This window comes from Elephantulus edwardii, unplaced genomic scaffold, assembly GCF_000299155.1.
Source record: "Elephantulus edwardii isolate Elephantulus edwardi_28Jun2011 unplaced genomic scaffold, EleEdw1.0 scaffold00032, whole genome shotgun sequence".
Lineage (NCBI taxonomy): Eukaryota > Metazoa > Chordata > Mammalia > Macroscelidea > Macroscelididae > Elephantulus > Elephantulus edwardii.
Window position 1 is genome coordinate 21,411,880 of NW_006399782.1, and position 27,685 is coordinate 21,439,564.

Sequence of the window (27,685 nt, forward strand, 5' to 3'; positions counted from 1 at the left end):
CTCAATACTCTTCTCCAGCACCACAGCTGAAAGGCATCAATTCTCCTTCTATCCTCCTTGGTCATTGTCCAACTCTCTGATGCATAACAAGTGATTGCGAAGACCATGGCCTGCATCAAACACACCTTAGTCTCCAGAGAGACACCGTTGCTCTTGAGTACTTTGGAGAGGTCCCTAACAGCAGACTTCCCCATGGCAATATGCCTTTTCATTTCCTGGCTACTGGTGCCAAGAGTGTTGACTGTGGAGCCAAGCAAACGTTTTGCATAAGTATAAACAAGTGTTCTTCTCAAGATTCCCATTCTTCTGAAGGTTGCAATCCACAGTTATTGACTATGACTCATAGCTACCATATGAACCACACATCTGAACCTCGCTCTATCCAGCAGGATGTCTATCTGTGTTTAATTGACAATGAAAAGGCATTTGAGTGAGTAGATCAAAACAAATTATGGCTAACATTTAGAAGAATGGAAATCCCAGAACGCTTGATTATGCTCATGCAAAAGAGGCCATTAGATCAAGGGAACACTGGATAGTTTAAAATCAAGAAAAGTGTGCACCAGTGTTGTATCCTTTCTCCATACTTGTTCAATCTGTATGCTGAGCAAATCATTTGTGAAGCTAGACTTTTTGAAGAGGAATGCAGCATCAGATCAGATGAGTATTCATCAACAACTCGTACAATGGAAATGAAATGACTTCCCTTTTTCAAAGTGAACAGGACTTGAAACAGTTGCTGCAGAAAATCAAGAACTGAAGCCTTTATTGGAGGCTACAACTTACCATCAAGAAAGCAAAAATCCTCACCACTGGGCCAATAGGCAACATCACAATAGATGGAAAAAAGGATTGACATTGTCAATAATTACATTTTGCTTAGATACACAATCAATATCCGTGGTGCCAGCAGTCAAGAGATCAGAGATGTGTTGCATTGGGAAAATATGTTGTCAAGGACTTCTCTCTCTAAAGATTTAAGGAATAATAATGTTTGTTTAAAGACTAAGGTGCAAGGAGCTCTGGAGGCCTAGTGGCCAGAAGCTGCACTGCAATCCCAGAGGTGCGTGGTTCAAATCCACCAGAAGCTCTGCTGGAGAAAGGGGGGGGGGGCAGTCTCCTCCTGTACCAGTCAGATCCAATTTGAAGGTACACACACACATAGAGACCAAGGTGCACCTGATTCAAGCCATACTCATTTACTTGCTATGAGTCTGAAAGCTGGCCATTGAATAAGGATGACAGAAGAATAATCATAATCAATGCCTTTGAGTTGTGGTGTTGGAGAAGAGTACTGAATATCCCATAGACTGCGAAGAGGACAAACAAATTTGCCTTGGAAAAAGTGTAACCAGAGTGTTTCTTAGAAGCAAGGATAACAAAGTTTCATATCACATACTTTTGATATGTTATTAGGAAGGGCCAGTCCTTGGAAAAGAAAGATCTTCAGGGTGGTGTATTAACATAGTGACTGTAGAAATGGGTTCAAGTTCATCAGAGATGATGAGGATGGCAATGGATAGGGTAAAGTTCAGATTTGTTGTTCATAGGTTCATTATGAGTCATACTTGATGGGACCTGATAAAAACAAGTGGAAAGCTGAAATAAGGAATTTCATAAACTTTCTAGTGAACTAGATTTTGGTAAAAATCATAGGATATGACAGCAGGAGGCTCCTAGGTAGTGTTAACTGAAAGATCAGAGGTTTTGTAAGAAAGACCTACTGATCTGCTTTCAAAAGGCCATCAAAATGATTCCAAGTCTGATACATTCAGACTTAGAGAAACCCTCCATTAGTTTTTAGAGGCTAAGATTGTCCATCTGTCTCCCGAAGAATCATCCCAAGGATGAATTAGAACCACTGACCTTTTGGTTAGCAGATTAATATGTTACCACTATGCCACCAGGGCTCCTTTAAAACACCTATGGCGCTCAGGTCTACTCTGAAACATATGGAGTCATTATGAGTCAATATTCCTGAGTTAAATACCCAGGTATTTCATGGTGAGCTCTCTTTGACAGAGGGCTTCCCAAGGCAATTTGAGTATAGTAATCCAGGCCATGGTTGGACAATGACTAAGGATGACAGAAGAAGAATTGATGACTGTGAGTTGTGGTTCTGGAGAAGAGTCTTGAACATACCATGGACTGCCAAGAAAACAAATCAAACTGTGTTGGAGAAGGACATCATACTTAGAAGGGTGGAGGGACAGTGCAAGAGAGGAAGACTCCGGATGAGATGGACTGATACAGTATCTGAAGCAATGGGGGCTGGTGTGTCAAAATTAGTGAGACTGGTTTAGGACATGGAAGGGTTCAGAGCTGCTGTACATAGGGCTGCTATACATTGCCAGTGACTCAATGGCACATAACAACAACAACAAGATACTATATTGGTTGTTTTTTTATTTAATCCTCTTGTTTAGAGTCAACAAGACCTTGGGGAGGGCCTTTGTATTTAAAAGCTGGTTGTTATTTTGGAGGAACATTCTTCTAAATGGTACAGCCTTGTTCTTGTCAATATGCTATAATAAGGTAACCTGGGGGTGCTGTGATGCTGAATCTTGTGCCATTGGGGATTCAAATGCCATAATGGCTACCCATAGTGGACAGTATTTGGTGGAGCTCCCAGTTTAAGACAAGTTTGGAAGCAGGAGTGGCATCCACTTCCTAAACGATAAGCCTCTGGAAACTATGAACTTTCATAAATGACGATAGTTATAGAAAGGTTTCTGGTATTTTATTCATAGGGTCGGTATGAGTCGTGCCCGACTCAATGGCAATCAACAACAACAAGAACACACATGAGGCAGCGACCCAGCATGTTGACTCAAAAGTAACTGATTAATTAAAGCAGGGAAGTCTTGGGAATTACTTTTGTGCTCATTTCACAAATATGCTCCAACCACAGAAAAATCCTGGTGGTGAGCCTAAGTAGGTCTTTGCATTTTTACTGACTTCCTGTGGTGATTCTTATGCACCCTGAACTTTGAATATTTCTAAGAAAAACTTTTTATCTTGGACTTATTGTTAAAAAATATAGGCTAATGGGTCCTAACTTACACAGCATTTATGAAAAGAATTATAAAAGGAACAATGGGGAGCTCTGGTGGCTTAGTGGCAGGAAGCTGCACTGCAATCCCAGAGGTGTGCAGTTCAAATCCACCAGATGCTCTGCTGGAGATGGAGGAACACTCTCCTTCTGCACCAGTCAGATCCTATTTGACAGTACACACACACACACAAAATAATAATAATAATAATAAATTAAAATCATTACATAAAAGGAACAATGACAACATGGGGAAGACTGTGTCTGACTTCCACTAACTCTACAAAGGACAACTGGGCCCATCAATGACATCCAGTATATAAAACTGACCCAATGGTAAGACATAGTCCCCCCACACTGCTGCACTTACTTCTACTAATCAAAGAATCTGATATTCATTGCAAAAGTTGTAGAGTTTATTAAGGAAATAGGTTGGGGGGTGTCAGGGTAAGGAAAAGGTAAACTCCAGTGAAAGTACGGGCAGGGTCAGTTCAGCAACACAAATAAATCTCTGGTCTTCTCATCCAGTAAGCCATCTCTTAGCAGTCTTAAGTCAGTTCTTCTGGCTCCATCCCCAGGGCTCTATCAGACTATGTCTAACCATAGTTTCTCCACAGTCTGTCCAGCTCTCTCTCTTATGTTGGCCCCACAGCTGTTGATGATACAGAGGATGTTGATCAACAATGAAACATGTGCCTGCAGTTGAGACAGCTAGAGTTATGTCCCTAGAGGAAGCTAAGCCAATACCTGGAAAAGTCATTTTCAAAAGTCCTAAGAGCATAGGGATTCCCAGCAGTGACCTGGGAAGTCTATTGAAGCAATCCCCTCAACTCTGGACCTTCTTTCCCTGACTTACTTTTTATACCCTGTTGGCCATCTACTACAAACTAGTGATTTCTGAGGACCATAGATCTGTAAAACTCCCACTTCCCAACTGAAAATACTTTTATTTAAGGGCCAAAAAATCCTTATTTATTACCCTATCTTCACCCCACAGCACCCTTTCCACACTGATTTGTAGGAAGAGATGGGAAGGTTCTAAGTATGATAAACAAAACTAGTATGAAGAGGCCAATTAGGGTGCAACTCCATTGTTAACCTCTATCTATGAATTAAAGAGACAACCAAGACAGAAACTTCCTGAAATAAAACCTAATGCCTTATATCAACTACATGGTCTTTGTTCTGAATATCTCTGAGAGGCCGGAGGATGGAGAAAACCCATGTAAGTCAATTACCTCTCAGAGAAGATCTCCACAAAACAATGGAAAACCTATTTCTTTAGATAAAGAGTTGGGTTCTAAAGTTGGAAAGTTCATCCACTTGGATGTAAATAAAAGTGCATCAGCAGCAGGATCCACATCGCACACCATACACAAAAATCACCTTAACATGGATAAGAAACTTGGAAGTAAAGCCCAAAACCATAACATTCTTAAGAGACAAACTGAGATCAAGCTTAGATGCCCTAGTCTACGGTATAAAAAGAATGCCAAATATAGTCAGAAATGTACAATCTGAAGAGGATAAATTTGATGAATGGGACCTTCTAAAGATTAAATTTCTGTGTTCATCAAAAACTTTTCCCAACAGAGTGGAAAGGAAACCTACTGACTGGGAACAAACATTTGGCAATACTGTCTCTGACAAGAGTCTCATAATGAAAGTTTACAGAATACTCCTGGGCCTCCACATGGAAAAGCCTGATAACCCAATTACAAAATGGTCAAAAGACATGGAAAGAATTTTCACAGAGAAAGATATTCAGATGACCAACAGACACATGAAGAAATGCTCCAAATCACTGGCGATAAGAGAGATGCAAATCAAAACCACAATGAAATACTATCTCACTCCAGTAGCAGTGGCAAAGTTGAACAGGACAGCAAGTAATAAATGCTGGAGATGATGTGGCAAGATAGGAACTCTTTTACATTGTTGGTGGGATTATACAATTGTACAACCACTCTGGAAGGCAGTTTGGCACTTTCTCAAAAAGCTGAATGTAGAAATACAATATGACCCAGCTATTCCATTGTTTGGAATATACCTTAAGAAAAAGAGAGTTGAGGCTCAAATGGAAACTTGTACCAATGTTCATAGCAGAATTATACACCATCACAAGAACATGGAAACAGCCCAGATGTCCAACCACAAATTAATGGATTGACAAGTTGTGGTACATTCATACAATGAAATACTACACAGCATACACGAGCAATGATTTTGTAAATAACTACCTAACTTGGGAGGGTCTGGAGAACATTATGCTGAGTGAATTAACCCAGTCCCACAGGACAAACACTGTATAAAACCATCATTGTAGCATTAGTATGAGGATCCAAAGGAGGGGTGGAAATAGAGGGGTGAATATGGGGGGTAGGGTGTTAATCACAGAGTTGCACAATCTGATGAATGGGAGAGGTGATGGAAATGGGAAGAATCTTTTGTGGAAAACAATGTATTCAAACTTTGCAAATAAATCAGAATTGTTTAAAAAGTGCATCAGCAATGTGTTCAATCTATTGCTTAATTTTTCAATCTATTTGCAGAATAGATAATTTGGGAGGCTGGGCTTTATAAGGAAGAGTGTGGATCCGGATTGGAGGAAGACTCATCAAAAACCCACTTTACACAAATGACACAACCTTGCTTGCTGAAACTGAGGAGGACCTGAAGCACTTACTGCAGAAGGCCAAGGACTGTAGTTTTCAATATGGATTGAAGCTCAACATCAAGAAGACAAAAGATTCTTTGTCAACTGGCTGCACCATGATAGATATAAAAGAGATTGAGGTTGTTAACAATTACAGCTTGATTAGCTCCACAATTAACACTCTTGGTACCAGCAGTCAGGAAATCAAAAGAAGAATTGCACTGGCAAAATCTCTTTTCAGGGACCTCTCCAGAGTACTGAGAAGCAATGATGTGAGTCTAGAGACTAAGGTGAACCTGATCCAGGCCATGGTCTTCTCAATTACTTGCCATATATCAGAGAGCTGGACAATTCCTAAAGATGACAGAAGAATTGATGCCTTTAAGTTGTGGTGCTGGAGAAGAGCCTTGAATATACCATGGACCACAAAAAAAAAGAAACAGATCTAGATCCAAGGCTGCAGAGTGGACTGGACTTGGAGAGAGGGATTGTACAACAATGAAAAAATTTTTCTTTTACTTTTCAAAGAGAAGAACAAACTTGGGGGGGGGCAGGGAGAAAAGTACAAGAAGGAAGGAATGGAAACCAAAGTCTGTAAATTTTCATTAAAATTATTATTAAAAGAAGTAGATCTGTCTTAGAGAGCGTGAAACTAAGTTTTTCTCCTTCCAGGCTAGGATTTTGAAGCTCTATCTCACATACTCTGGCCATGTGGACAGGAGAAAGATATCATGCTCAGAAGGGTGAAGGGACAGCACAGAAGAGGAAGACCCTGGATGAGACAGAATGATACAGTAACTGGGGCAATGTGGGTAGGTGTATTGGGGTCAGTGAGACTGGCTAAGGACAGGGCAGGCTTCGGAGCTGTTGTACATAGGGTCACTATAAATTGCAGGGAACTGGACAGCACATAACAACAAGATGAAGCCAATACTTAGCATTTCTTCTCATGGTAGTAGAAATCTTAATGTCAGCAATAGAAATCACAGATATTTATATCTTACTATCACAGCACAATTGTTACAGACACCCTGTGATATTATTTATACTCATCTTTAAAATAACAGGAGTTTTGGACCTGAAGCTAGATCTTGTTATTTAATGCATTACTCTATTTAATATTCAATGTCTTTGAATTGTGGTGGTGGTGAAGTGTATTGAATATACTGTAGACTGCCAAAAGAACAAAGAAATCCGTATTGTAGGAAGTGTAACCAGAGTGCTCCTTAAAGGCAAAGATGGTGAAATATTGTCTAGGCATATTTTCAGGAGGCATCAGTCCTTGAAAAAAACACATCATGCTGGGAAAGGTAGAAGGTCTACAAAAGAGAGGAAGATCTTCAGCAAAATGGATTGACACAATGACTACCATAATAGGCCTGAATATGACAGAATTGTGAGGATGGTGCAAGATAGGGCAAAGTTTCGATCTATTGTTCATAAGGTCACTATGATCATAGTCAACTTGAAAACATCTAACAACAGCAAAATATTTAATTAAATACTCTTTTTTTTATTCTAATTTGTATCCTTTTTTTAACATTCTTCACCTTGTACACAAACATTCATTGCAGCACTATTTATAATAGTCATGAGGTATAAATAATCCAAATACTCATTAACGTAAGAATAAGAAAAACATGGGATATACTTACCATGGAATATTCTTTAGTAACAAAGAGAAATAAAGTTCTGATCACAAAGGGAAATAAAGTTCTGATAGATACCAAATCATGAATGAATCTTGAAAACATGCTGAAGGAGATAAGTCAGACACAATGGGAAAATTCTGCTGTGATCTCTACATATGAAAGATCTAGAATAGGAAAATGCATGAAGACTAAAGTTCATTCATGGTTATTTGGCCAGCTATGTAGGGGAAATGTAGAAATATTAATTAAGGAACATATAATCTAAAAAATAGTTAAGAAATATTTAAGGAATACTGAATTTTAAAGGAATAATAATTTAAGAAATTGAAAATGAATAGTGGTGTAAGTTGTAGAACATGGTAAAGATAATTAATATTACTAAATTGTACAGCTCTTTTTAAAAGTTAAAATAACTAATATGTTATATATATTTTAATATAATTTTTTTTTAAAACAAAACTTCAAAGAAGAGACTCATTTATACCCAAGAGACCCATGATATAAATACTACTTAGGGAGCCTTGTTTTAGGGACAATTATTTCTGAAAATATCTTGTCCCCTTCTCTCCAGACCAGTGCTGCCTAAACCTCCCAGGTAATAAGAATCTCTTGAGGGATGTGTTCTAAGTGGGGCCCAAGAATCATTTTGTGTAACAAGAGCCTCTGGTGATTTAGGAAATGCTGTCTTATAATCAGTAACTTTGGGAAATGTTGCCTCGGGCTGTGTCTGTTGGAAATAAATAGTCAACTTCAGTACCTAAAGACATTTTCTTGCTTATTCCCACCTTCTGTATTCCCAAAGGGGGTTAGTTATATTCATTAGCAAGTGAGAGTAATACCACCTGGCTGTTGAATAGATCTGAAGCGAATTATTCATTAAAATTTAGGAGATAGGTAGAATTGTGTTTCTGAAGAGTTTTAAACATATCAACTTCTTTTCTCTTTGTCTAACTTTTTAAAAAGTCACTTTATCTTTCATAGTTCCCAATATTTTGAACTTATTTAGCTGCCATCACTTATCACATTGTGTCACCCTATTTCCTTAGTACATGCCTTCTGCCCCTTCTGCCAACCCATATCTATCTACTCAGCCACTACTCTCCCAACATGCACATTCTGTACTCAGAGGTACAAGAGACAAAAGCCAGTTTCATTCCTTTCAGTACACCCAAAACCCACTGTAAAGAAGTTGATTCTGACTCATATTGACCCTCCAATGAGTTTTGAAGGCTGTAAATTGTAATGGGAGTGAAGTGCCAATCTTCTCCCAAGGAGCTACTACTAGATTTGAACTGCTGACCTTTCAGTTAGCAGCACATGTAACACAGTTTACCATAGAGTGCCTTTCAATATACTCTTCTAAGCACAATCCACTAAAACTCATGGCCATCAGGTAGACTCCAGCTCATAAGGGCCCAGTAGGACTGAAGGAAAGAACAGAACTGCCTCGTAGGAATTTCAGTCTTTATAGGAGCCAATGGTCACATCTTTCTCCTGGCTTGGCAGTTCAAATCACCAGCCTTCGGGTTAACAACTGAATGTTTTAACAAAATGCCACAAGAATTCTTCCCTTCAGGGAAAGGACTGGGCAAAAACCAGAAATTCAATAGATAATGGATAGATAAATGGATGGATGGACAAATACCAACTTTTTCTTCTGTAATATTAGAGAGGAATGAAAGTGTGGACTGTTAGAGTGCTGGCCCTTGTAAGAGGCACAATAAAGGTTACCAATAAAAATTCTTAAAATCAGTTGCTTTCAACTCAATATCCATTCAGAGCCATCCCATGTTGGTCAGAGTAAAACTGTGCTCCACAGGGATTTCAAAGCTAATCTTGGGGAAGCAGGTTTCCAGATCTTTCTTCCAAGTTTCTCCTTGGTAGACTCAAATCTCCAACTTTCCATTTAATAGTCTGATCCATGCAGAGATTGTTGATCTCAATTTTTAGTCGATAAATTAAAAATAGCCTTTCCAATCTAGAAAGTGAAATTAGTAAATAAAATGGAATAACATCCAATAAAACAATATGTGAGTTACTCAATCTCTTACAATTATTGATGTGGAAGACTACCATAATTTTTTTTAGATCCCTTTATACATTGTGTGAGTTAAAGAGTCATTTTAAGGAGTTAAGTGTGGAAAAGTGTAAGTGATGGCACCTTAATGTTGTTTACTTGCTAATCAGATTTACTTCTTGAAACTTAACTGAGATCACAGAAAGAAGAAGCATTTTGATGGCAGATACTTCGAGATTTGCAAAGATAAAAGTCTGAATGGAATGACACAGTGAGAGCCTGGAAGGCAGGGGACAGCTTGGGGACATTGAGCCTAAAGACCAAATATCCTGTCAAGTGCGTGCTCTCACCTAGGTCCTGCGCAGTCAACACTGTCTTCTGTACGGTTTGTTCAACCCTGAGTTAGGGACAGGTTAAACAGGTTATTTCTTAGATTGAGATAAAACAGTTAACAAGCCAAAATCCTTTTATATTTCCTTCTTTTTTAATTGCATTTCCCTCCAAGAAACATATACTGAATGATGAGCACATGAGGTTTCCCTCTATTCATTTACCTCGCCATTGAAATCTATTTTCCAAGAGTCTCTCTTCTGTGCATAGCACTTTCCTATCACAGGGTTCCTTCCAACCTGCACTCAAATGTGGTCTCAGCCGCTAGTAGCTAGACGACCTTTGTCAAGTGTTTAATGTCTCTAAGCTTGAGTTTCCTACTGACCACGAAGTTAATTGCTCTCTTTCATAGGGTTATTACAGGCCACAGAACCCATGTGTGTAAAGTGCTTGGTTGAACATTAGGCACGTACTAAGCATTCAACAAGTTTTAACTGTTAGTATTAATAGGAGCTCTGGTGGCATAGTAGTAAAGAGTTGTACTGCCAACCTCAACACAAGCAGTTGGAATCCAACAATGGCTCCACAGGAGAAAAGTGACCCATTTCTTCTTTCAGCCTCTGAAAACCTGCTGGAGGGTCAACAAGGAATCAGCCCATAACAAAAAGAACATAAATATATAGAAATAAAAAGAAATAAACACTATGCCATAGGCTGGAAGGAATACATATTCATTCTTATTCCCAAAAAAAGGTGATCTGATAATACATAGAAATTATTGAACAGTATCAATAATATCACACACATGCAAAATCCTGCTGAAGATTATCCGAAGATGATTGGAATAGTACACGGACAAAGAATTACCAGATGTGTAGGTTGGGTTTAGAAGAGGCCTTGGCACTAGAGACATCATAACAAATGTCAGATGGATCTTGGCTGAAAGCACAGAGTAGCAGAGCAGTGTCTATCCATACTTCGTTGACTATGCAAAGGCATTTGACTGTATGGTTCACAATACATTGTGGCTAACCTTGCAGAACACTTGATTGTGCTCATGTGAAATCTATACTTGAGCCAGGAAAGGAGTGTGTCAGGGATGTGTCTCCATACCTTTTCAATCTATATAAAGGAAAAAAAAAGTCCTTTAGGAAGCAGAGCTTTATGAGGAGGAATGTGGCATCAAGATTGGAGGAAGACTTATCAACAACCTATGGTATGTAGATGTTATGTTATTGCTTGCTGAAACTGAGGAGGACCTGAAGTGCTTGCTGAAGAAGTTCAAGGATTACAGCCTTTAATACGGATTGCGATCAACATCAAAAAGACAGATTCTCACCACTGGGCAGATTGGCACCATGATAGATGGAGAAGTTGTTAACAATTACAGCTTGTTCAACTCCACAATCAACACTCTCGTCACCAGCAGTCAGGAAATCAAAAGATGAATGGCATTAGGAAAATCTGCTATCAGGGACCTCTCCAGAGTGCTTAAAAGCAATAATGAGAGTCTAGAGACTAAGGCTCACCTGATACAGGCCATTGTCTTTGCAATAACTTGCTATGCATCAGAGAGCTGGACAATAGCTAAGGAAGGCAGAAGAAGAATCTATGCCTTTGAGTTGTGGTGTTGGAGAAGAGTCTTGAACATACCATGGACTGCCAAGAAAACAAATAGGTCTGTCTTGGAGAGGGTTGAAACCAAGTTTTTCCTTGAAGGTTAGGATTGTAAAGTTCTGTCTCACATACTTTAGGCATATGTCCAGGAGGGACAGGCTCTTGAAGAAGGGCATCATGCTTGGAAAGATGGAGGACAGCACAGGAGAGGAAGATCCCAGATGAGATGGATTTATACAGTAACTAGGGCCTTGGGGGTTGGTGTGTCAGAATCAGTGAGACCGGCTCAGGACAGGGCAGGCTTCAGAGCTGCTGTCGCTATGGGTCACAGGTGACTTAATGGCACATACCAACCACAACATACTTGTTTACTTACAAAAGTTCATATACATTGTTTTTCACACTGGATCTTTCCTATTTCCTTTACCCACCGCTCCCTCCACCCATCAAATTGTGCAACCCTATGATTAACCACCTCCCTTGCCCATTCTTACACTTCTGCTCTCACCCTTGGATCCTCATACACATTCTACAATAATGGTCTGATGTAGTATTTGTCCTCTGGGGACTGAGTTAGCTCACTTAGCAAATGTAGAACAGATCATTCGAGAGGGTGGGCTTTATGAGGAGGAATGTAGTATCAGGATTGCAAGAAGATTCATTAACAACTTGCTTTGAAAATGACACAATCTTGCTTGCCAGAACTGAGGAGGACCTGAAGCATTAGCTGCAGCAGGCCAAAGACTACAGTCTTCAATATAAACTGACACTTAACATCAAGAAGACAAATATTCTCATCACTTAGCCAATTAGCAGCACCATGAAAGATGGAGAGGATGTTGACATTTTTTAACAATTTCTGCTTACTTGGTTCCACAGTTAACACCCTTGGCACCAGCAGTCAGGAAACGAAAAGATGAATTGCATTGGGAAAGTCTGCTGCCAGAGATCTCTCCAGAGTGCTAAAGAGCAATGATGAGAGTCTAGAGACTAAGGCACACCTGGTACAGTCCACAGTCTTAGCAATTAACTTGCTATGCATCAGAGAGCTGGACAATAAATAAGGATGACGGAAGAAAAATTGATGCCTTTGAGTTGTGGTGATGGAGAAAAGTTATTGAACATACCACAGACTGCTAAGAGGACAAATAGTTCTGTCCCAGAGAGGGTGAAACGAACTTGCTCCTCGGAGGGGAGGAATTCGTGGCTCCATCTGACATGCTTTCTTTGGTCACGTGACCAGAAGGGATCAGTCCTTGAAGAAGGACATCATGCTTGGAAGAATGGCAAGACAGTACAAGTGAGAAAGACCCAGGATGAGATGGATTGACACAGTCACTGGGATAAGGGTTTAGGTATGTAGGAGGCAGTGAAACTGGCTCAGGATAGGGGAGGGTTCAGACCTACGGTGCACAAAACTGCTATGACTCGCATGAAACTCGACGGTACATAACAACAACAATACAAACATTTGTTCTTTTAGAATATATCTACATGCAGAGCTCTTCTCCAGGTGACCAGGATATGTCATCCAACAAGTAAATGTCTCTGCTACAGTTGAATTAGTTAAGTAAGTTCTCACATTTCCTACACACTACATGTATACTTTGCCCTGAAAACCTTTAAGAGCTATTGTAGTTGTCATTATGTGCCACCTAGTTAAAACATAGGGCACAATGTTGGCTTGGTGCTAAAGAGATGTGCTGCCAACCCAAAGGCATTTGGTTCAAAGCCACCAGCCGCTTAACGGGAGAAATATTGGCAATCTCCTCCCATTAAATTTACTACAAACAAAACCCCACTGGAGGGTTTCCCACTCAACAGTACATGACAATAGCAACAACACACTCAGAACCAAGTCAGAGCTGACCCTCAAGGAGGTTTTCAGGGGCAGTAAATCACAAGGGAGGTGATTGCCCATCTTTCTCGCACAGAGAAGCTCATAATTCACACAGCTTCTTAACTCACTAGGCCACGACCACTCCTCAGACAGTCAATAAGATAATACGTTTTTAAGGAATTCTAGAAAGTCCTGAAGTGGGCCTTGTTGGTTACTGACCTCTGTGAAATAAGTTCTCTGTAAATATAAATTTTTATTAACATTACTGGGGGGGTTTTGTTGTTGTTGTTGTTGTTATGTGCCATCAAGTCGCCTGCGACTCATAGAGACCCTTTGTACAACAGCCCTAAACCCTGCTCTATCCTAGCCAATCTTATTGTCTCTGACACACCCACCCCATTACGTCATAATAATATGATTATTTACTTAAGAATGCCTTATTTCTCCAGTCAACTTGTATTACAAAGGTAGAGCCTATAGTACATTAACTTCTCAAAGTGTATATATATCGCCTCTTTATCCTAAGTATTAGGAGCTTCCCATATACTTGCTTTACAAACAAATAATCAAATAAAGCATTCGATTTTGCTATTGTTGCCATCTCAATATATATTCATAAACTCACAATTATGAAAAAACAAAAGTGTTTTCCTCCAGTTTAAGACATCAGTAACATGGTAGACATGATGTTAAATTGAGATTTAGTATATAAAATCAACTTTTGCAAGGAGTTTTTATAGCATGCATCTGTTCTATGTAACAAGCAAATCCATTTTTTATTCTCTTGGCTTCCTTAAATCATTATGTTGTTGTGGCTTTAGCTCATAATCTCTACATCTCTCTTTGTAAAAAGTTTTTCCTTCAAAGTCTTAGAAATTCATGTCTGTTTATTTATACAATGTCTTCATCATTAGTTTTGTTATCTTTAAATATAATACCTTTTGTCAGTATTTCTCCAAATAGTGTGCCAAAGATCAGGATAAAATGAGATGCTGAAAAGAAATGCAAAGGGGAAGACGTTATTAGGGAAGAGGGAACGTAAACAACACTCCAGATAGTGTCTAGTGGGATAAAGCAGAAATGAACAGTGAACTGGCCATGCTCAGGATTCTAAGATAAAAAAATCTGCACAGAGGAACAGTACTATTTTCATGCAGTCATTTAAATAATATCTGCTTTTCCCTTAACACTCTGTGTCAGAGGCTTCATTTTTCACTCTCCCTACCTCTTAAACAGCCATTGAGCCTCCTCGGGGGGAGTTTCATGAACACCCTGCTATAGCTAAGGGCAGAAAGCTTAAAACATCCTCCCCAAGAACAAGCAGCCCCACTGGCAGGAGATGACTAATGCACAAAAGCCTTGAGGCCATTGAATAGCATTCGGAAAGCCACAAATTCCCTGACATAGTTCCTTGGTTCTGTGTTGTTGTTTTTTTCAAATAAAATAAAAATATTATTTTTGTTGTTGTTCTATGCCACCGCGTCTCTTGCGACTCATAGCAACTTTAAGTACAACACCTCTAAACCTTGCTCTATCCTGAGCCAACATTATTGTCTCTGACACACTTACCCCCATTACCCCTGTCACTGAGTCAATCCATCTTGTCAAGGGTCTTCCTCTCCTGTGCTTTTTCTCCACCCTCCCAAACATGATGTCCTTCTCCAAGGACTGGTCCCTCCTTGCAACATGTCCCAAGTATGTCAGACAAAGCTTCAGAATCCTTGCTTCCAAGAAGCAGCCTGGTTTCACCATTTCCAGGATGAACTTGTTTATTCTCCTAGCAATTCATAGTATATTCATTACTCTTCTCCAGCACCACAGCTCAAAATCATCAATTCTACTTCTGTCCTCTCTAGTCATTCCCTAGTCATTGTCCAGTTTTCTGATGTATAGAAAGTAATTGTGAAAACCATGGCCCAGATCAGGCACACCTTATTTTCTGATGTCATTGCTCTTCAATACTCAGGAAAGGTCCAGATTTTCTGAATGCAATTCATCTTTTGATTTCCTGAATGCTGGTACCAAAATTGTTGATTGTGGAACCAATCAAACTGAAGCTGTTAACAATCTCAGTCTATCATGATGCTGCCAATTGGCCCAGTGGTGAGAATCTTTGTTTTATTGATATTGAGCTTCAATCCATATTGCAAGTTGTAGTCCTTGACTTTCTACATTAAAGGTCTCAGGTCCTCCTGAGTTTCGGCAAGCAAGGTGGTGTCATCTGCATAACACAGTTTGCTGATGAGTCTTCCTCCAATTCTGATTCTGCATTCCTTCTTACAGAGCCCAGTATCCCAGATGATCTGTTTTCCAATTAAATTGAAAAGATATGGAGATAGGACACATTCCTGGCGTACACCCTTCCTGATTTTGAACCATGCAGTTCTGACGACTATCTTCCTGCCCTGTTCTGACGGCTTGCCTCTTGGTCTCATTAGCATAATCAAATAAAATAAATATATAAATTCTATAATCAAGAAGATAAAAGATACACTAGACACTAGAAAAAAACCATATTTACTCCCATTTAAAAAAATGTGACCCAACAGAGCATAAAAATGATCAGACAATATCTCTAATATCGCATGCAATCAAAATCTTGTTGAAGATTATTCAAAAATGATGGAACAGCACTTTGACAGAGAAATACCAGAAATACAAGCTGGGTTTAGAAGAGGTCATGACAATAAAGACATATCACCAATGTTAGATGGATCTTGGCAGAAAGCAAAGAGTACCAAAAGAATATCTGTTTTTCGCTGACTATGCAAAGGCATTTGACTGTGTGGATCACAATACATTGTGGCTAACCTTGACGAGAATGGGAATCCCAGAACACTTGATTGTGCTCATGTGAAACCTATACTTGAGCCAGGAAGAAGTCCTCAGAACAGAACAAGAAAACCCTGCAAGTTTCAAAAATCAGGAAAGGAGTGCGTCAGGAATGTGTTCTGTCTCCATGCCTTTTCAATCTATATGCAGAATAGATCATTGGGGAAGCTGGGCTTTATGAGGAGGAATGTGGCATCGGGATTGGAGGAAGACTCATCAACAACCTATGTTTTGCATATGACACAATTTTGCTTGCTGAAACTGAGGAGGACCTGGCGTGCTAGCTACTAGGTCAAGGACTGTAGTCTTCAATATGGATTGAAGTTCAACATCAATAGGACAAAGATTCTCAACACTAGGCCTATTGGTAGGACCATGATAGGTGGAGAAGAAATTGAGGTTGATAACAATTACAGCTTTTTCAGCTCCACAATTAACACTCTTGGTACCAGCAGTCAGGAAATCCAAAGATTAATTGTAATGGGAAAATATGTTTACAGGGACCTCTCCAGAGTACTGAGAAGCAATGATTTGAGTCTAGAGACTAACATGCACCTGATCCAAGTCATGATTTTCACAATTACTATTCACAATTATCTTTCTATGCATCAGAGAGCTGGGCAATGACTAAGGATAGTTGAAGAATTGATGTCTTTGAGTTGTGGTGCTGGAGAAGGGTCTTGAACATACCATAGACTGCCAAGAAAACAAACAGGTCTGTCTTGGAGCTTCTCTGAAAGAACTGGCAAAAAATAGACCCCAAGAATTAATAGAATACCAATTGACATATTTCAACAAACAGATGCTTCCCTGGATACACTCACCAGGTTGTGCCAAGAAATATGGAGGGAAAACTACCTGGCCAACTGACTGGAAGAGATCTATATTTATTCCCATTCAAAATAAAAAAAGGAGATCTGATAATGTGGAAAATATCAAACAATGTCACTAAAGTCACACACAAGCAAAATCCTGCTGATGATTATCCAAAAATTACTGGAACAGTACGTCAATAGAGAAATACCAGAAATACAAGGTGGGTTTAGAAGAGGCTGTGGCACTAGGGACATCATAGCCAATATCTGATGGACCTTAGCTGAAAGCAGAGAGTACTGAAGGAATGTCTCTCTGTGTTTCTTTGACTATGCAAAAACATTTAACTGTGTGGCTCATAAGAAATTTGGCTAATATTGAGAAGAAAGGGGCCAAAGGGGCCATTTGATTGTGTTCATGTGAAAAACCTATACCCAGACCAGGATGCAGTCCCTAGGGCAGGGCAAGGAAATACTGCATGGTTAAAAACTAGGATAGGAGTGAGTCAGAGATACTTTCAGTCTATTTACAGAACAGATGATTCAGGAGGCTGGACTTTATGAGGAAGAATGTGGCATCAGGATGGGAGGAAGACTCGTCAACAACTTGTATTATGCCAATGACACAACTTCGCTCATTGTTACTGAGGAGGAGCTGAAGCGTTTGTTGCTGAAAGTCAAGAACTGCAGTCTTCAATATGGATTGAAGCTGAACATCAAGAAACCATATGGAGCCGTTTTATTCTGTTTAATAAGTTGTTATGAGTCAGAATCAACACAATGGCTGTGAATTTGTGAAACTGCAGAACTTTTAAACAAAGACAGGTAGACAGACAGGCCAGACTGTCTCCTTCCAAAATTCAGCCAGTGAAAACCACATGGACCTCAACAGTCCTGCCCATGACAGATCACGGAGATGGTACAGGACCAGGCAGCACGATATACAGTGTCACCACAAGTCACTGAAAAACCCCATGGCAGCTGATCACAACAGACGATAAATTAAGTTTCCAAACTTCCTGATTTTTCGATAAGCATAAATTACAGAGTTCAGAACACATATGTTAATGTGTGTGGTTGGGACCATCCCCACTAATCCGATGTACTATGGAGAAGAATCTATGTCTCTTTCTAGGCTCCAGATCCCAGTCTTTCTCACTGCTGTTGGATAAATTGGTAAGAGCTGCCCAAGGCAGGCATATTGGCATAGAAGTCTTTTATATGCATTCTTAGAGGTGTAGTTACAGAATGCTTCCAAGCTTTAAAGCCAGAAGCCAAATTGATTTTCATTCTGGAGGTAAGTTTTATGAAACATGTGCTCTCAGCTTATTTCCTGGGTACATGGCGAGCTCCCCATTGGGCGAAGGGCTTCCGAGAGGCAGTTTTTGGCACAGTACACCCATCTGGCAGTCACCCAAGCTCTTTCACTACCAGCTGTGCCTCTACGGGCATATCACTTAACCACGATCAGCTTTAGTTGCCTCCTGAGTTTGAACTAGATCAGTGATTCTCAAACTGTGGCGTGGCTGGGGGTGTCTATTTTAAAATGAAGATTCATGAGCCACAGGTCTAGAGATTTTTGACTCAGTAGGTCTAGGGAAGGCTTCAGAGATCTTTAACAATCACCCCACTGTGAACCACACTTGGAGAAACACTGAACTAATTGATTTTTGAAGATCTCTTTCAGCACTAACATCCTAACAGTGAATCTGTCTTCCTGTGTGTGACCAATCATGGGCAGCTTGTAACTCTCTGTGCCAGCCCCTTGACCCCTGCGTCATTAGCATCTGCACCTGGTAGCCTGGGGAAGGCCATAGAGTTGACTATATTTTTGCTTCTTTGCTGGGGAAACACTAATACGCTTGTCTCTGATACTCAGGTGACAGGCGGAGTCTGGAATTTCAGTCGTGTTTGCTGTGATGTTTTTGTCACCCTGGACGTTATGATGTGTACAGCCAGCATCCTGAACCTCTGTGCCATCAGCATTGACAGGTAAGACTGAGATTTCCTTTCTTTGGTTTCAGAGAGAAGAGACCATCATGGGGGAGGGGAACTGGACCTGAGATGTTGCGCTCAGGTCAGAGACACAAGCTACATTTGAAGCACAAGTATCACACCCTGGAGTAACTTTCCACTGTTTTCCTTGTGGGACATTTACTTCCTCTTTTTTCCTTTTAAACTGTATTATAAGAGTGAGAATAAACCCTTGAGACGAGAAAAAAAATTGTTGTTATGTGTCGTCGAGTCACTTGCAACTCATAGCGTCCCTATGTACAACAGCTCTAAACTCTGCTCTGTCCTATCACTGTCTCCAACACACTCATCCCGATTGCCCCAGTCACCGAATCAATCCACCTCCCAGAGGGCCTTCCCCTCCTGTGCCTGCTCTTCACCCTCCCAAGCATGATGTCCTTCTCCAAGGGCCGGTCCCTCCTTACAACATGACCAAAGTATGTCAGACGAAGTCTCAAAATCCTTGCCTCCAGGAAGCCGCCCTGTTTAACCCTCTTCAGGATGAATCTGTTTGTTTTCTTACCAGTCCATGGTACCCTCAGCACTCTTCTCCAACACCAAAGCTCAAAAGCATCAATTCTCCTTTAATCCTCCCTTGTCATTGTCCAGCTCTCTGACGCATAACAAGTGATTGCAAAGACCAGGGCCTGTACCAGGCACACCTTAGTCTCCAGAGACACACTGTTGCTCTTCAGTACTTTAGAGAGGTCCCTAACAGCAGACTTTCCCATGGCAATATGTCTTTTAATTTCCTGGCTGCTGGTGCCAAGAGTGTTGACTGTGGAGCCAAACAGACTAAAGCTGTGAACAATCTCAATCTCTTCACCATCCATCCTGATACTGCCAATTGGTCCAGTGGTGAGAATCTTTGTCTTCTTGACATTGAGCCTCAATCCATATTGAAGGCTGCAGTCCCTGACCCTCAGCAGCAAGCGCTTCAGGTCCTCCTCAGTTTCAGCAAGCAGGGTTGTGTCATCTGCATAATGCAGATTGTTGATAGATCCTCCACCAATCCTGATGCCACGCTTCTCCTCATAGAGCCCCGCCTCCCGGATAATCTGTTCTGCATACAGGTTGAAAAGGTATGGAGACAGGAAACATCCCTGGCATACACCCTTCCCAATTTTGAACCATGCAGTGTTGCCCTGCTCCGTTCTGACGACTGCCTCTTGGTCCAAGTATAGGTTTCACATTAGCATGATTAAATGTTCTGGGATTCCCATTCTTCTCAGAGTCAGCCACAGTTTGTTATGATCCACACAAATGCCTTTGCATAATCAATGAAACACAGATAGACATTCTTCTGGTATTCTCTGCTTTCAGCTAAGATCCATCTAACATCAGCTACAATGTCCCTAGTACCATGACCCCTTCTAAACCCAGCCTGGACTTCTGGCAGTTCTCTGTTGATGTACTGTTCCAGTCGTTTTTGGATAATCTTCAATAGAATCTTGCTTGCATGTGAAATCAATGATATTGTTCTATAGTTTCCACACTCAGTTGGGTCACCCTTCTTTGGGATGGGAACAAATATAGATCTCTTCCAGTCAGTTGGCCAAGTGGTTGTTCTCCAGATTTCTTGGCACAACTTGGTGAGCACATTCAAGTATAAGTTTCACATTAGCATGATCAAGTGTTTTGGGATTCCCATTCTTCTCAGAGTCAGCAATAGTTTTCCTATTCTATAAACTTCTCAAGGTCAAGGACTGCAGCCTTCAATATGAACTGAAGCTCAACTTCAAGAAACAAAGATTCTCATCACTGGGCCAATTGGCAGCATCATGATAGACGGTGAAGAGATTGAGATTGTTCACAGCTTTAGTTTGCTTGGCTCCACAATCAACACTCTTGGTACCAGCATCCAGGAAATTAAGAGATGAATTGCCTTGTGAAAGTCTGCTGTCAGAGACCTCTTCAAAGTACTGAAGAGCAAAGATGTTGATCTGGAGACTAAGGTGTGCCTGATCCAGGCCAAAGTCTTTGCAATTACTTGCTATGCATCAGGAAGGTGAACAATGACAAGAGATGATAGAAGTAGAATTGATTATTTTGAGCTGTGGTGCTGGAGAAAAGTATGGAATATATCATGACTGCTAGGAGAACAAACAGGTTCATCCCAGAGAGGGAGAGACTAGGCTGCTCCTTGGAGGCAAGGGTTGTAAAGCTTCATCTGGCATACTTTGTACATGTTACAAGGAAGGACCAGTCCTTAGAGAGGGACATCATGCTTGGGAGGGTCGAGGGACTGTGCAAGAGAGGAAAACCCTCGATGAGATGGATTGATTGGGGTAATGGGAGTAGGTGTGTCAGAAACCGTAAGATTGGCACAGGCTAGAGCAGGGTTTAGGGCTGATCTACACAAGGTCTCTATGAGTTACAGGTGACTCGGCAGCATGTAACAACAACATCCCTTCTTTGAAAGAGAGCTCTGATGGTCTAATGATAAGTAGTTGTCCTGCTAACCCAAAGGTACTCAGTTCAAATCCATCAGCTCTACCATGGAGAAAAGATGGATCATTTTCTTTGTGATTGATTTACAGTCTCTAAAAAACACTGAAGGGTCGGCTATGAATCATTTCTCACTTACCAGCACATAACACAAAAAGGGAAGAAGGAGAAAGAAGAAAAGTGAGCAGAGCTGGGGTGGAGAAGATATTTTTTTATTGTCAGTGGTGTTTTCTTTTGTGGAAGTGTGTCACAGAAGGAAAGAAAGAGAAACAGAGGAAGATTTGCAGAGGGAGAATAGAGAGAAGTTAATGTAAGAGAAAGACAATTTCAGAAAATATGACTGAGTCCCATACATTTTCTTTGTAGAGTTAAGGAAAGCAAGTAAAGAATGTTAAGGCCTTTAAATTCATTTCTGGTAGCTGGAGTAGTTTTCTGGATTTTTACTGCACCTCACCCAGCTGAGAGTACATGCATCCATTGTCCTAGCTCTAACCTCTTTGATGCTGGCAGCCTCCAACCTTCCTTTCTCTAAGTTCTCTTTCACCACCCTTCCCTCCCATCTGTTCCTTGCAGTGATAGCATCCACCCCTCCACAGCTCCAACCCCAAACCAAGCCAAATTCATTGCCTTCAGGTGGATTCTGACTTATAACAACCCTAAGGATAGAGTTGGATTGTCTGTCCAACAGGATTTCTAAAGCTGTAAATGTCTATGACAATAGATACTTTTCTCTTGTGGAGCAGCTGATAGGTTCAAACCACTGACCTGGACCTTTCAGTTAGCAGTTGAGCTATTAAATACCTCAGTCAGGTACCTCCTATAGCTCTAACTAATCCATTTACCTACTGCCCTGCCATCCAGTCAATCCTACCTCAGGGTGATCTTCCACTGAGTTTCTGAGGCTGTAAATCTTTAGAGCCCTTCATTCTCCTGTGGAGCTGTTTGTGGATTCAAACCACTAATCTTTCAGTTATCAATGCAACACATGACACACTATAACACCAGCGTTCCTTCCAGATTTCTTAAATAAGATTTATTGGAATAAATATGGATCTCTTCCAATCAGCCAGGTAGTTGTCCTCTAGTTTAATTGGTACAACCTGATGAGCAATTCCAGGGCAGCATATGTTTGTTGAAATGCATCAGCTGGTATTCCACCAATTCATGGGGTTTTATTTTTTTGTCAAGTTCTTCAGGGCAGCCTGAGCTTCCTCCTTCAACATCATTGCTTCTTGATCATATGTTATTTCTTGAAATTCTTCTGTGTCAGCCAATCCTTTTTTAGTACAGTGACTCTGTATACTCCTTCCATCTTCTTTTAATACTTCCTGGATCATTCAATATTCTGCTGATAGCATCCTTAAGTATTATGACTCAAGGCTTCAATTTGTTCTTCAGTTCATTTAGCTTAAGAAACGCCCAGTGAGTATGGCCCTTTTGATTTTCGGACTCCAGTTCTTTGCACTTTTCATTATAATACTTCGCGTTGTCTTCCCATGCTGCCTTTTGAAATTTTCTATTCAGCTCCTTAATTTCTTGATTTCTTCCCTCTGCTTTGGCTTCTCAGCACTCTAACACAATATTCAGAGTCTCTTCTGACATCCATATTGGTCTGTTCTTATTCTGTCTCTGAACAACAACAACAAGCTTTATTAATAACTTGCTGCATTGTATGAAAGTTCCAAGCATTGTATGAAAGTTCTGACATTCATTAATTCATACATTCTTTAAAATCATCCTTATCATCATTAAGATAAAAGCAGTGCTTATAATAAAGTGATGATACTGCAGATTTGAACAATATTTGATCTGTTGTACATGGAGTTATCTATGAGTTAGAGTTCAATTGACAGCAGCTAACAGTAACATTCAAAAATCTCATACTCACTGCTTTTACATTAGAACTGACTCACGGCTGACTCTCCAACGGTTTTTCAGAGGCTGTAAATCATGTAAAAGGAGATTTCCTATCTTTCTCATGAGGAGCAGCTGGTGAATTCAAACTATCTGCCTTTGAGTTGGTGGTGCAGCTTCTTATCCATCACACCACATTGTTATACTTACTTCCAGCTTAGAAAAATCAGTGTTTTCACCATCACCCAGCTAGGATGAGGCAGTGCCAAGATTTGAACCCCTTTTAATAATCTTAAATTTTGTGCTAAGAACTCTAGCCACACTTATTGATTTTCCTACCACAACATTACCTTGATATTCCATGGGTTGTTACAATTCAAAATATTCAAAACCAGATCCTGTAAGGCTATCCTGTTGATTTGATAATCTCTTATTGGTACCGCTATTTTCCTGGGATCCTGGGTTTTTCCCTTTTCCTCATCTTTTATAAGTCAATAATCTGTGCTTATAGATACTAATTTTGCCTCCTTTTTTAATTTTCAAAATTGTCCCTATTTTTCCATTCCTGCTCCTCTTAGGCTCACATGACCTCTCACCCGGACTTCTACACATCCTTCTAACTGGTCCTTCACACTTTCAAAAGTCTAACGTCCATTGCCAAACCCTTTAGAGTCTCCTTGGACTGAGGAATGAAAGTTAAAATTGCCCCCACATTCTGCCAATCAAATATTTTTTCACAATATGTCCTCATCTCTTTTTCTATTATTCTATAATTTGGGGTGGGGGGAGTTCAAAGGTCTACTGCAGCTTCTCCTTTCCCATGGCACCCCTCCAGATTCCTCCACTTCAATTGAGTTTCCTGTGCATTTTCTACATGCTTTCTTTTTAACTGTGTCATGGCTTCTCTGATTTACCTTTCATTACAGATCCTAGTGCATGTCCTCACTTCTCCACGTTTGCCATTAATACGCCCTCTGCACTGATACCCCTAAACTTTTTATGTGATAAAATGACCATTCTGAACAATAACCAAAAAACAGAGTCCTGGTGGACCAATGGTAAAGTGCTTGGCTGCTAACCTAACACTGGCAGTGCTAACTTACCCAGCAGCTCCATGAGAGAAAGGCCTGGAATCCACTCCTGTAAAGATTACAGCCCAGGAAACCCAATGGGACACCTCGACCCCGTGACATGGGGTTACTATGGGTCAGGATCAATTTGATGGCACTTAACAATAATGAAAGAGTGCCATCACCCACTGCAAATCAGCCAGCCAGCTGGAAGGTCTTTAGACTTCCATCCCATGATTGGCTGCCAACTAGGAACAATTAAGAACATGCCCATATGGTTGGAAATAATATCACTAAATTGTATGTTTAAAAACAAAGAGAGATAGTTATATAAATCTGTAAATTCACTAAATATACTGCAAACTCACCAAATGTGGTAATTCAGCTTTGTAAATGCATTATTTTATACAATTCAAGGGTAAGTGTATCATTTAAATGGATGAATTATGTAGTATGTGACGTATATTTCAATAAAGTGTTAAAAAATAAATGGATTCTGAGAAATTTTATAGTATTTTTCACTTCTCTAGGCTCTTCATATAACCTGTAAGTCTTGTGTATGACTTCTGGACATTGTTATTGTTGTTAGATGTCATTGAGCCAACAGATCTGAACCCTGTCTTATCCTGTGCCATCCTCACACTTTCTGGCACACTCAAGTCCATTACAGCAGTCACTGTGTCAGACCATCTGGTGGAAGGTCTTTCTCTCTTTCTCTGACTCTCCACCTTTCAACCTGATATCCCTATCCAAGAAATAGCCTCTCCTAGCAATATGCCTGAAGTATGTGAGACAAAACTTTATTATTCTTCCCTCCAAAGGAGTACTCTGGCTGCACTAACTCCAAGACATATTTGTTTGTTCTTTTGGCAGTCCATGGGCTATTCAATACTGTAAAACCATAGTTTATAGGCATTACTTCTTCTTCTGTAGTCCTTATTCATTATCCAGCTCTCAGATGCATAGCAAATGATTGGACAGACTATGATCTTAATCAGATACAACTTAGTTGTCAAACTGACATCATTACTCTTCAATAATTTGGAGAGGTCCCTGAATACAGATTTTCCCAACGCAGTGCATCTCCTTATTTCCTGACTGCTGGTACGCAGGGTGTTAATTGTGGAGCCAAACAAGGTAAAGCTGTTGACAGTTCAGTCTCCTCTCTATCCATCATGATGTTGCCTATCAGTCCAGTAGTAATAATCTTCGCTTTCTTGACATTGAGATGCAATCCATACTGAAGGTTGCGTTCCTTGATCTTCTGTAACAAGTGCTTCAAGTCCTTCTCACTTGCAGCAAGCAAGGTTGTATCATCTTCATAACACAGGTTACTGATGAGTTGACCTCCAATCCTGATGCCGCACTCCTTGTTATAGAGTCCAGCTTCTCGGATAATTTGCTCAGCATACAGATTAAATATGTATGGAGAGAGAATACTACCACAACCCTGATGTACTCCCTTCTCAATTTTAAACCATACATTGTTCCTCTGCTATGTTCATAAAATAGCCTTGTGGTCCAAGTATAGGTTTTTCATGAGCACAATTAAGTTCTGGGACTCCCATTCCTCCCAATGTCAGCCACAACTTGTTATGATCCACACAGTCACATGCCTTTGCATAGTCAATAAAGCACAAATAGACATTCTTCTGGTACTCTTTACTTTCAGCCAAGATCTATCTGACATTAGCAATGATATCTCTGGTGCCACAGTTTCTTCTAAATCCTGCTTGAACTTCTGGCAGTTCCTTATCTATATACTGTTCTAGCCTTATTTTTTTTTTTGTCTTCAGCAGTATTTTGCTTGCACGTGATATTAATTCTATTGTTTGGTAGTTTCCACATTCTGTTGGATAACTTTTCTTGTAAATAGAAACAAATATGGACATTCTCCAATCTATGGTGAGACAGCTGTCCTCCAAAATTTCTGACATAGATTGGTGAGCGTATCCAGGGATGCATATGTTAATTGAAACAAATCCATTGGTATCCCATTGATTCCTGGGAACTTATTCTTTTCCATTGCTTTCAATGCAGCTTACACTTCTTCCTTCATTATCATTAGCTCCTCTTCATTTGGTACTTCCTGAAATTTTTCAGTGTCAATAAGTTCTTTCTGGTACAGTGACTCTGTACATTCCTTCCATCTTCTTTTGATCCTTTCTGGGTTGTTCAATATACTGCCCATAGCATCTTTCAGTATTGTGACGAGGCTTAAATTTGGTTTTTAGTTCTCTCAGCTTGAGAAATGCAGACTGAGTTCTTCTCTTTTTATTCTCCAATTCAAGTTCTCTGCACATTCCATTATTATACTTTGCTTTGTCCTCTCGATCTGCCCTTTGAAATCTGTTCAACTCTTTTATTTGGCATGTTTTTCTTTTGTGTTGGCTTCCCAATGCTCCAATGCAATCTTTACAGTCTCTTCTGACATCCATTTTTCTTTTTTATTTCTCCTCTGTTTTTATAATGACTTTTTGCTTTCTTCTTGGATGATATCCTGGATATCATCCCACAACTCACCCGGTCTTAGATCATTGATGTTAAATGCCTCAAACCTACTCCTAAGATGATCTTGAAATTCAGATGGAATTGATTCAAAATCATATCTTGGTTCCTGTGACTTATTTTCATTTTCTTCAGCTTCAAATTGAACTCAATTTAACTAAGACAGACTAGGAAGCAGAATTGGCCATCTCCTTTTTAAATAACAGGTCTTTGAAAACCCTATAAACACTAGATGAATGAGGATAATTATAATAGTGTAGTGGAAGAGACCAGATGGGAAATCAGTTGAAATGAGGGGAAAAAAATAACAAACATCATTTAATAATTGGGACATGGAATGTATGTAGCTTGAATGCTGGAAAACTAAAAATTGTTAATAATTAAATGGAACGCCCGAACATCAACATACTAGGCATTACTGAGATGAGACGGACCAGTTTTGGCCACTTTGAATCAGGTAATCATATGCAGGGAATGAAAACCAGGAAGAATGGTGTTGCATTCATAGTCTAAAAGTCAATTTCAAGTTCTATCCTGAAATACAATGCTGTGAGTGATAGGATAATATCCACACATACACAAGGAAGACCCTTTAACATGAATATTATTCAAATATACTCTCCTATATCTGGAGCCAAAGAGGAAGAAATTTTGTCCATGCTGTTGTTATGTTATGTTGTTACATTATGTTGTTATGTTATGCCATGAAGTTAACTGTGACACATAGCAACCCCATGCATAATAGCTCTGAACCTTGCCCTATGCTGAGCCAATCTCACTGCCTCCAACATATCTACTCCTCTGCCCCCATTACTCCAGTTTGAGTGGTCAATCCATCTAATCCAAGATCTCCCTCTCCTGTGCTACCCGTCTACCCTTCCAAGCATGATGTCCTTCTCCAAGGACTGGTCCCTCCTGGCAACATGTCCAAAGTATAAGAGATGGAGCTTCAAAATCCTTGCCTCCAGAGATCAACTTGGTTTC

At 40.1% G+C, this 27,685-nt stretch overlaps 1 protein-coding gene across 1 annotated transcript in view; it reads left to right on the plus strand.

Annotated features, from left to right (window-relative positions):
• Positions 1-27,685, plus strand: part of DRD3 (dopamine receptor D3) — a 70,201-nt gene that overhangs the window by 7,990 nt on the left and 34,526 nt on the right. The window contains exon 2 of the mRNA XM_006884272.1: positions 18,688-18,800. Coding sequence (XP_006884334.1) covers positions 18,688-18,800 — 113 coding nt within the window. The remainder of the gene's footprint in view (positions 1-18,687; positions 18,801-27,685) is intronic.